Source organism: Schistocerca gregaria, chromosome 5, assembly GCF_023897955.1.
Source record: "Schistocerca gregaria isolate iqSchGreg1 chromosome 5, iqSchGreg1.2, whole genome shotgun sequence".
NCBI classification, from domain to species: Eukaryota; Metazoa; Arthropoda; class Insecta; order Orthoptera; family Acrididae; genus Schistocerca; species Schistocerca gregaria.
In genome coordinates, this window is record NC_064924.1 from 256915786 (window position 1) to 256928123 (window position 12338).

The 12338-nt window shown below is 40.9% G+C and overlaps 2 protein-coding genes across 3 annotated transcripts in view; both read left to right on the top strand.

The window, feature by feature from the left end:
* LOC126273028 (allergen Tha p 1-like) overlaps window positions 1–12338 on the top strand; it is a 405450-nt gene that overhangs the window by 83853 nt on the left and 309259 nt on the right. The gene's annotated exons all lie outside the window — the stretch shown is intronic.
* On the top strand, window positions 2033–6523 carry LOC126273034 (allergen Tha p 1-like). The gene is made up of 2 exons (XM_049976427.1): window positions 2033–2257; window positions 6214–6523. The coding sequence occupies exons 1-2, from the start codon at window positions 2077–2079 to the stop codon at window positions 6402–6404; spliced, it is 372 nt and encodes a 123-aa protein (XP_049832384.1). The 5' UTR covers window positions 2033–2076; the 3' UTR covers window positions 6405–6523.

The following is a 12338-nucleotide window of genomic DNA, read 5'->3' on the forward strand; positions in this document are numbered from 1 at the left end:
GACTTCTTTCATATTAGACATCTTAAAATCGATGAAATATGCAACTAACCTCTTTATACTGCTTATTATAGTAGATATAATCACCCAGATTTACATATCTTTTGTAGGAGTTTACAGTTTATAATCCTTCAGCCTCGAAACATATTATGTCTTAATTTAATTACCACTAAAATAAATATTTTACTGTTATGGAAAAACTGCAGGAGAAAAAAGCATTCATTTCATCCAATACAAGTAGCTCAATGTACGAACTTACTATTTTAACCTTCTGCACTGACGCCAGAACAACCTATTCGTATTATTGTGGGACTATTATAAGTGCCCACAAAGTATGCATTATATTACTCACTGAATGCGTTGTCAAGTTGCGAGAATGATTAAAAGTAGGAAATGTTGGGTGATACACAGCCGACACGAGTAACAGAAATATACCTCCGACAGTCAGCTACACTACTTTCTTTTTGGCGAATTATTTTAAAGTAGCACGGCAATTAGTTTATGTGAAGTAGCCAAAACTTACAAATGACAACATTGATGCTACGCTCCTGTGGGCTTCTCATGAACCAGAAGAAACACAACTGAGAAATATTTACCGCTGAACCCTTTTACGCTATGTGCAGTACACTTTTCTATTAGAATGTTTTTACTCTAACTGGAAACGGAATAAAATTGTTGCAAAATATTAAGGTTCTCAGGTTCACCTTTGCTTTCTTGATCACTGTCGTGGAAAGAAAATGACCACATATATGTTATTCTCTAACGTCATGTAATAGAAGATTGCATAGGGAAATTGACTACCTGCTTACTGACTACATGCTTGCACACATGCTGGAAGCGTCCCTGCGTGAGCTAATCAGTTGGAGTTTCAAGACGTTCATTCGAAGCGTGAATATGCTTTTAAGAGTAACCCCCATTACTTGTCTGATTATATTATTCTTGAAAAATACAGTTTTTGAAGATCTCTAGCAATTATTTTTATTACTATGGCTGGTTTCGATAGATTATACTGTCATCATCAGATACCACAACGTAGATCGGTTGAGCCCGGTCATAGTAATAAAAAGAATTGCTAGCGATCTTGGCAAACTTGATTCTTCAAGAATAATATAACTTTCAGACCGATCGCAGCGACTGACACAGTGTCAAATATGTATAATTGGTCTGACTAAATTAGAGACACTAATAGCTTGTTGGTCTTCCTTTTGCCTTACACGTTGTGTCTCACAAAGATACAGTAAAACTATCAGGTGTATGGTTATAGGCGAATCAAATTGAGAATAATAACATAATTCCAGAGAGATCGTTCACAATCGCTACAGAGCAAAGCACATATGAAGACCAACGTTTAGTGACTGCACGCTTCAGGCTGCTCTGCCTTATATAATTGATTTAGGAGGATTTCCTTAAGTGAACCAATGTAACGAAAAAAAAAATTATGTAATAATGGCTAGTCTCAAGTTATTTTACTAACCTAACCGATCTTCTGGCAGTGTCTTGCAGATTCTGTTTCCGTTCTTCCGTATATTATTCTAGTGCCACATGACATGCATGAGATTTCTTAGGCGGCGCTTCAGATTCTAAAACTGACCCGATTCCGGACACACATGCAGTTTCATTTTTTAAAACACTGTTTGAAGCATATTTTCTAGGTCGTATATGTGCTTATTGATGACTTACAGTCCAGGATAACCGGCTGTGCTAAGACTCCCAAGTTAACATAACTCACGTTACAAAATTTTCCAGATGACATTGATGGCAATATTTTCTCTTGACGTTATTGGCGTGGCAAGTGTTTACTTGTGTAAGGACAGTAAACGAAGGATTTTCCAGTAAGAGGCATCATGGAAACTGCATTACAGCGAACTGTCACGAGTGCACCTGAGAGCGACTGGCTCTTCGCAGAAACGGCGAGGTGCGTGGACCGGTCAAGGTCAGCGTCCGCTGCCCGGCGCCTGCGTAGACACTCGCCGTGACGTCAGGCGTGCCGGCGAACACACGTATATATAATGCAGTGGACACTGAGGCCGGCAGATCACACCACGGGCGCCACAGAAGCAGCGCATTGCCGAAGTCACGATGCAGAAATACACTGTGTTGCTGGTCTGCCTGGTGGCAGCTGCCGCCGCGTACACCACCAAGTACGACAACATCGACCTGGACGACATCCTGCAGAACGACCGCCTGCTGAAGAAGTACCACGAGTGCCTCCTCTCTGACAGCGACGCCTCCTGCACTCCTGACGGGAAGGAGCTCAAGGGTGAGTGCAGTGCTGGATAGTCAGTATGGTTCTCACTATACTGACGTACATCAAACGAGTCGCCGATTTTATATTGGTTCCACTGTAGTACATAGTTAAATGAATTCTGCTCTACTACGATGCATTCGTAAAGCATTCTCGAGAAATCTGGGTTCAGCTTCTTACGAGACTGTCAAGGCTAAGGCAGCTGCGCAGATGCCTGTCCCAGTTGCCTTCGAATACCATCATTTTTTGTAATCCGTCCACAGACACACTGTTATCACATATCTTCAATCGCTGTGGAAGTTCCTGATAACGATCCTACTTCACAAACACAGTAAATATATCTTTTGCCTGTGCAGAAACGAAAGAGCGTACTCGTGTTTTATCCATCTGTCGTCTGACAACTCCATCTTTTCTAATATTTTAAGAAGGCTGGTAGAATACTGCAGGCAGCTAATCCTGTCGCCTTTACATAAGAGAGGGCCACATCTACTTTCTATTGAAGCCCCAAAAGCAATATGAATATAGTGGACCTTATTTGAAGATGTGTAGCCTGGTATAACTTCAGTTCCTTTAACCTGGATCCCGTATTACGAAGGGCGTTTGGAAAGTCCGTCCAAAAATAAAAATTACCTTACATGTTTGGGGTGAACCTTTTTTATTTTTCGACATAATCTCCTTTTAGACTTATATACTTCGTCCAACGCGGTTCTAATGTGTCGATCCGTTCCGAATAATAGGAATTGTCCACGTCTGCAAATTAGCTATTAGTAGCTGTAATCACCTTTTCGCTTGTATAAAATCATTGCCTTGCGAGCCAGTTATTCTATTGAGGAACAAAAATTTGAACGAGGGAGCCAAGTCTGGAGAGCAGGGGGCATGTGAAACGAGTTGGAAACCTATTTCCATTAATTTCGCCACCACAACTGCTTAAGTGTGTGCTGGAGCATTATCGAGGTGGAAAAGGATATTTTGTGATCAAATCGCCAGCGATTTTCTTGCAGCTCGGTATTCAAACGGTCCAGTGACGACGAATGATATGTATCTGAAATTGTTTCGCTCTTTTCCAGATAGTTGATGAGGATATCCCTTACGAATCCCAAAAGACAGTCGCCATAATCTTTCAGGCCGAAGGAATGGTCTTTGCATTTTTTGGTGCAGATTCTCCATTGGTAACCCATTGTTCAGATTGTTGTTTGGTCTGAGTATGCCCACAGCACTAGCAATCTCATGCACCTTAACTCATCGGTCATCCATCACCATATCATGGATTTTATCAATGATTTGTGGAGTCGTAACCTCCATAAGGGGTCCAGAACGTTCAGCATCACTTGTGCCCACATGGCTATTCCGATAATTTTGAGGCTATTGTTCAAAGCGAAGTCGCAGAGTCACCGTAATGTTTTTCAAGCTTCTCTTTTGTCTCCTGTGGTGTTTTGTCTTTCATAAAGTAATGTTTGATCACCACACGAAATTCTTTTTCGTCCATTTTTTGACAATCACTCGACTTCTTTGATTCACACAAATGCCAAACACAATGAAATAGACCAATATGGCTGAAACTTGGTGTGCCTTCCTTCCAAAGGTGCTACTAACTAAACATGGACAGCGGTGCCACATCTCTGTCTTTGCACGGACTTTTCCAACGCCCCTCCTATATCTCACATGGAACAAAAGGCTAACAGTGGCACTATGACACATCTGTGTGGTAGATGTAGCCGGTGCGAAACATAGTGGTGAATGAAATGTTCATGCAGAGGAGGGCGGGTAGCATAAATTTCTTCATAACCGGCATTTTGACAATGTTCTGGTTTAAACTGAAGTGCTCTTTCCATTGTCTCCTGAAATGAGGGAATGTGATGCTGTTGATGGTGATCCGTTCATCGGATAGGGAAGTTAAGTTGGCTGCCTCTTTAGTGCTATTCGAGATGGGTAGAGTTTGTACTGGTACAAAGTTTGACCCTGCCCCTTCTCACATCATCATCACCATGAGACACAAACGTATCACAAAACGAAACAACCATCCATTACACTCACCTACATTCTACAGACCCACATAAGACACATTCCACACACTCACATTGAAAGCGGCTAGTGTGAGTGGAGAAAAAACTTTTCGGACAGGCGGCTGAATCCGTTCAGTGGGATACACGAGCAAACAGTGCCACACGACGATTACTTTCACATTAGCATTGTTATTATTATAATTTCTGTTTCTCCTCGACAAAACATTATTAGTTTTAGTACAGCTACATGGCAGGAAATTTGGAACAAAATGTACACTAACATAATGCAATCAAACGTTTAGTCAGCTGCCTTAACCAACTGCATATTCACCTCTGCCCTAGTGCTGACAGTTTCCTGTGAGATTTGAAACGGTCCTAGAACTACGAACCTTAATTTATCAGAAACCCTTGAAAAGCTCACGTTGCTAGTGCATCACCTGTTACATATATGTTTGTCGTATAGTAGTGTGATAGGTCGGCGAATTCGAAAGTCCGATAATTATATGCTTCCCGTGTTTGCAACAGCTGTAACTTTTTTCAGTAATCTGCCAGATCTGTTCTCTGTTCTTCCGTAACTGAACTCCCATATGTAGTTAGCACAGGCTCCAGGATTACTATTGTTTGCGACGGATTTATTTCACCAGAGTTGAGTGTTAGTCTGGTTTTAAATCTGTGAAGACCGTCAACTTTAAAAAATAAATAAACAAGTAAAATAAAAGATTTAGTCGATGCCAGCCTTCATCTCTTGTATCTTGATCCAATATTTTCCACATCTCGATAATCTACTCAGCAATTAATATCCGTTTCTACTGTGATATTCACCCTAAGTTTTCCTTTCATAATATCGCACTCTATTCCAAGATGCACATCGTATATCTTATACCTTTGTTTCTACCTCTCTGTTTAGCTGAAAGTTCGCATTCAACGAGATAGTTATGTGGACGACTGGTCATTGACCTAATAAACAGGCAACAGATCTCGGTTATTTTGCTGTCAGATGGGAGATTGGGTGGGGTATATCGTTCACCCTGGTTAAAGAGTAAAAGAGTAAGCACCTCCGAATTCATTACTTTACATGACTGAACCAGCGCTTTATTGCTGTGATTTGTTGTTTGTATGTATCTCTCACCGCCCCTCTCTCCCCCCTCTGCTCTACCCAATCTCTTTCTATCTTTTTCCCTCGCACTACCTATTTCTCTTTCACTCTCCCTCTCTCTCTCTCTCTCTCTCTCTCTCTCTCTCTCTATCTATCCCTCACTCTCTCTCTCTCTTTCACTCTCGTTTTGTGTAAAATGTGTGACAGATCCTGCTTAATTGATGTACTACTACACAGCGTACCATGTAAAACAGGCTACATTTTCTGAACTACGCAAGTAAAGTGGTTAATGACAAGCTGTTCCAAAGCGCGGCGTGTGAAACATGGCAAAACGTAAAGGCCTGAAGAATGGAAAATTCACATCGTAGTGTTGTTATAGACAATAAAGAAGACACTGGAGTCACATACTCCCGCTCTTATTCATTCTGTCGCAGCAACCTTACCCCCAACACGACTATACAAAAATCATGGTCCATTCCTTCTTCATACTATCTACATCTAGCTGAAAGTGCCTGCCTGTTAAATAACTCATGGTTTTGGGTTCTAAATATCATATTAGCACATTTATCAACTCACTATATGATATAATGCCCCTAATCACCATTTTTATGCCCTAATGAAAAGTATGAAAATATTCAGAGGTATATACGCATTTGCAGAAAAACAAACCAAATAAACTTTCGATTGCTCTTCTGTGTGGAAGCCTGGAATGTTGGCCACTGGACCAAGTGTGGTCAAATAGAAACACAGACCACTGATGTAGCTTCAAAACGAAGTACTAGGAGTCACGCAGTACTGAATTATTAAGTATATTTAGAATAAATATTTTTGATGTCTTCAACTTTCTGAATGTGTAACCTGTCTGTTGACAGCTGCCGTCCCTGATGCGCTGACCAATGAGTGCGCCAAGTGTAACGAGAAGCAGAAGGCTGGCGCCGAGAAGGTGATCAGGTTCCTCATCAAGGAGAAGCCCGACCTGTGGACGCCGCTGGAGAGCAAGTACGACCCCACCGGCAGCTACAGGCAGAAGTACGGCGAGGAGCTCAAGAGGGTCTCCGCCTAAACTCCTGCAGCTGCTAGTATCGGCCACTGTGATATCTGCAAATCAGTAACTCATGTAATCTACTTTTTCCAACGCGGTTTGTTCCTTTTATTTAATAAATAAATAATAAAAAATGGAAAGCCTTTGTTTTTGTTTCTCACATTAAGGAGAAATCAACTAATCCGGGACGTTTACTTTAAAAGATACACGACAAAACCTATTGCCCCAGTGTACTTACTTTTCTACGGATATTTCACTCACTTACTTATCCAGGGACGTTTTAAATTGTTTCATATAACGATGTGATGTTATAAAAAGGCTTTGTACTAAAACAGAAAACAACATTTACAAGAAATTATAAAATAAAAAGTGAATCACAGGAATAGCTATGGTAAATACGCTTGAGTTACAGTGGTTCATGAAAGACAGAGAAACAAAGACAGGTCTCAATCAGGTAGATTCAAAGTTAGATGGACGTGAGAGAGGGGTGGGAGAGCAAGTGAAAGGGCAGCATGGAAGAGGTACATGTAACAAAGAGTGGGGAAAAATTGCCGTTCCTTACTGAGAAACGAAAAGAGAAAGAAGCAGAAATGAGAGAAAACGGAGGTATTTGTTTAACTGTACGACGGGGATAATCTGGCCATAAGTATTAGTTTTTAGGGGAAAAGATGTTTTGCTTACCAAAGGAAGTGTTTTGTATTTTTCTTGAATGCAACAGGTGATTGAACTGTGTACAGAGTGAAGGGCATCTTCTTCCAGATGCAAATAGCAGCAGTAGAAAAGCTCCTTGCGAATATTTTCGTTTTGTGGACGAGCACAGTTAGGGTACTACATATGTGAGACTCTTGCTTCGATGATGGTAAGCTGATAGCTACTTAATCTCTAATAATGTGTTACCGGGGTATATGGGCGCTGAAGACACGAGGAAGTAGGTTTGATTATTAATTGCGGCTTCCACAGATTGTTCAGTATGTGGACTGTTGACGTCGACGAGAAGCTGCATATAGAAAACGACGTAACCAACACTTGTTCTCAGCAATTCCGGTGGAAACTGAGCAACATGTTCCAGTACACTGGCTTTAAGATGGTAGAGAAGCAACGTGTCGTTGCTAAACGCGTTTTGTCAGATGTTCGCCGAAGCAAAAGTCACATGGGTTCAAATCACGTGATCTTGGGGTCTACGAATCTGGAAAACCTCTGAAGAAAAAATTGTTCAAATGGCTCTGAGCACTATGGCACTCAAATTCTGAGGTCATTAGTCCCCTAGAACCTAGATCTAGTTAAACCTAACTAGGCTAAGGATATCACACACATCCATGCACGAGGCAGGATTCGAACCTGAGATCGTAGCTGTCTCGCGCCTAGAATCGCACGGCCACTTCGCTAGCACCTCTGAAGATTACGCGTCCGTGGAAGGTCGCATTACATAGCACTTTCAAAGGGCGAGTGACATGAGGTGTTGCCCCAATGTGTCGTGTTCCCACTTAGTGCGATCTTCCAGAGCAGGAATCACATGCCCGGCGCGATAGCATGTAGACGTCATGAAATATCTTACAGGTCCTCTGTGTGTATGCTCTTCAAATAATAACAGACTGAGAATAAAGATGCTTTTGAGTCTACACCATCACCTGCCACATACGTCCAATGCAATTCCTCATCGTGCACAACAGTTGGTTTAACAGTACCTCATATTTGGTTGTTCTGTATATTCACTGTACCCTGTAGTGTAAAATGTACCATGTTACTCCATAAATTATTGCCCGGCCACATATCATTAACTTCGAACAGTATCGGAAACCGGAGAGCAAATTCAGAACGTTGCGCGGATCATGAGGTTTCAGTTGCTGTACCGTCTGTATCTTGCAATTCTGCCAGTGTGATATCGACCGCAAAATTGTCTGTACTGTTGATCATGGGATGGGCAGTTTTCGTGAGACTACACGAGCACTAGCACCATCAGCGGTACGTGCTGTGTGGTCAGTTGCAGCAACAGCGACGTTGTCAATAATTTCTGTTGGAATAGAAAGCCTTCTTCTTCCAGCTGCCACACGAAGGTCACACTATAACTTTAAACCATTGAATGCCATCAGACCGCTCCTCAGGTCCTGTAGTTGGCGGCACTCTCTCAATAGTACACTAAAATTGCTGCGTTTCAAATAAAACAGTTTCACTAACACGATTTCTCCTCTCGATAGCCATACTGTTCTCTCACGTTAGGGCTTGTCAACAGACAGCATGGATGACATAACGTCATACAAAAAGTGTGCATCGCCGGATTTGCACTTGGTGGCTTTAAAGAGTAAATTTGTTCCGAATTAACGCATTAGCATATCTATCAAATTTCGCTGTCATATGATAATTACAGACTACATTCGACCTCCGTGAGTTGCTGCACTTAGTTCGTGAGACACCTTGCGAAATGATCACCAGAAAAACCCAGAAAAAAAACAGAGCCCATGTGGAGTTCTACTGACTTCGTTCTTCCCATTAACCATTCTTGAGTGGAAAAGGTATGGGCTCTGGAGGGGGAACATTTTGGTGCCAGAAATACCTTCCTCCATACACCGTAAATTTTTTAAATTTCTTTTTTCCTTGTTCTCAACCTGTGAGAGCACGCCAGGCTCTTGTAGAAGTTGTTTCTTTTCCTCCATGTCTAGGTCAGGCATTTGTATATGATGAGAAGGAATACCTCTCAATCACCTTGTTCATGCTGCGGGATGGTAATATTTAAATTTGTTTCTGAAATAATATGGCTTAGGGTATATGGACGTAGAATTACATACAGACGTAGGGGGGTTTAATCTTGTAGCCACTTCTTCAAATTAGCACGAGGCTAATACACAGATTGAAACAGTGGTTTCATTTATGTACGTGGGCATTTCATCTTGATGGACCTCGTGTGCAGTCGTAGGATAAGTAACAGAACCGAATTCATTCGCTTATGAAGGTAACCTGTATTTCAGCAAAGGTTTTAGATGTTTCGTGCAGCCTTAGATCTACACTGGTGTCCAAAATTAACGCAACAAACCACTGCTTCCCCGTCCTGTGTCTAATTAACGTTAAATCATACAAACTGTCAACAGATATCCTTACAGTCGAGTCCTGCACGGGAAATGGCATTCTGGTCAACGGACAACGATGCCAAAGATGACATCAGGGCACATATCAAACAAGATAGTGTCTTCCGGATAGTCCCACATGCACAAACCCAGACGGTGCAATATGGCACAGAGAAGACACCTACCAGGATCTCTGCAGTGGAGTGCAATGGGAAGAAGGAAGCAGGACAGACACACACCGATGTGGTCCCTTGGACTAATCGGAATCGTTCTATGTTCTAATGAGGCGACAGTTTATAGATCTCGAAACTGTATCCCGAAGACCAGTGAGGGACAACCCACGTGAACATCACAGAGAGAGAAACATTATTTGGCTGTAAGGGCACGACGGTACCGCATTAGTGATGTACGGCAACTGTAGGCTGAGTGTCCTCTATTCTTTTATTGTCATAGACATGCTGAATGTGTATCTCTGACGCCAATCAACAAAAGGGAACGTGTAGAGTGGAGTCGTCAACATTCCACGTGGACGCCACAACAGTGAGCCAATGTTGTTTTCACACACGAGTCCTTACTTGCTCTGGACGGTGATTTTCGATGGATTCCCCACCGGAGAGAAAGTGGAACACGATTTCGGGACCCAACCATTTTTGAAGGAGAATTCTATCGAGGATAATCCCTAATGGTGTAGGCAGAAATTATGTTGACTACTCAAACACCTCTTCATGAAATTGTACGGTTAAATCGGCAAGGTTTAACTGCTGCCAGGTATCGTGGCGAGATCTTAGGGCGTCATGTGCACTTGTTGCGAGATGCTGTGGGCCAAGACATCGTATTGCTCGACGATAATTCTCGACCTCATTGAGCATGCGTGACCGATGTTTCTTTGGTCAAGGACGATATTGCACGCAGGGCGTGGCCAGTTCGCTGACCCGATTTGAATCCCACAAAGCACATCTGGATGCACTAATGACAAGGGTTGCATTACGTCGGCATTCATCTACCACTATCCAAGAAATGCGAGCAGCGCTGGAAGAAAAATGGTCGTTATTTGCTTCAACATGAGATTGATGACATCATTCAGAGCATGCCCCATCGATTGTCAGGCCTGTATTGCTGGCAGAGGTGGTGACATCCAATACCGAGCGCTTTAACCAGTTGTCGGAGTTTGTACGTAAATCCGTTAAGTTGGTTCAAACGAAGAACACTTTTGTCTAACGTTATCCATGTTGGAATTGTTTACGTTTTGCATTATATATATATATATATATATATATATATATATATATATATATATATATATATATATATATATATTATGATCTACTATCACATGATGGTACCGTTTTGTGCCAAAATGAAAGAAACCTTGCAAAATTTTGATTTGTTGCTTTGCTTTTGCACACCACTGTAGTTTCAGTACTTCCAGGAAATACATTACATCTTACTGCAACTGATGTAATAATCAAATTATTCAGTAAAGTAGTGTAACTATTATGTGATTTTCTATGTAAGGTCCACTCAACGCTATAAAATACTTCTTTGAAGAACAAATGCTACTCTCTAGCACAACCTGTGCATGCATGATTATGAATACTGGCCGTCGTTTACAAAGTCTACAACAATTAGGTAATAAACATTAATTTTACCATTCATGAAAATTTCTGCACCTAAAATCTCAAATAAGCAAATTTTATTGCTACAGAAAGCAGAACTAGGTGGAATGAGTAGTGCATTAGCTCACCTGGTGCTATAGCTGCTAATAATGATATTTTCGCAAGAATTTATTAATTGTACTAATTTGTTATTTTATATTCCTCATTCTAATTTAGTTGTTAATTTCCAATAAATTTCACTCCCTTTCAATTTTTATGACCCTTTCAATATTAGTATGTACGTCTCTTTGGGTTACATGAAAAAAAAGGTAACAGTCATACACATATTTCGGAATGTAATTACATATACAGCATATTAATGACCTATTTGAAATACTCTACGATAGGCTGCCAGTTTAACTTAACACAATTATGACGGGGCGAGTCAGACTGACAAAAGGTCTACAGATTTAAAATTTCTAAGACAAAAAATTTTATTCTCTGGGATTAACTATCTTGGCTTTGTATTTTCGGGGTAGTGAATATCTGGAATATCTCAGATGCCTTAATTGGATTTGCACTGGACTCTATTAATAAAATGACATAAAAGTCCTTACCAGTAACTATAATTCGTAGTTAGCTCGTTAACGACGCTGCAATGGCGGATAAATAAATGTCGCCAAAGCCGGTTATTCGAGCTCACGCAATAAACACACCCACATTCCCATTGGAAACCTGTCAGTAGTACGTTAAAGAGATTAATGTTAAAAATTAATAAAACAAGAGAAAGAAATAATTATTCGCACTTACATGCGTTTACAATTAGGAATACATCTTAACAGGCCAAGGACAGGAGGAGGAAAGGTAACGAAATAAGTGGCAGAAGAAGAAAGAAGAAAAGGTAGAGATTACGACACCAATGTGTTTTAGTTTATACCTCTTGCTTCAGCTTTTGATAAATTTAGAAACACTATGGATTTAATGACTCGGTGCATAATTATATTTGGTAAAAGTAATTACTAGCAGAAGAAAAAGAAGAAAAAAATGGTGATATATCGTTGTAACAGCGAGTCATAATCCCTTGAATTTATATCCCACACTTGAACCCTTCTTTATTTCCATCTTTGCTTCTTCAGTGTATATACTGAACAATAGGGGCGAAAAACTATATCTGTCTCTTACACACTTTTTAGACCGTGCACTTCGTTCTTGGTCTTCCACTCTTATTGTTCTCTCTTGGTTTTTGTACATATTATACACTACTCGTATTTACCAACACCTTACTCCCATTTTGCGTTGTC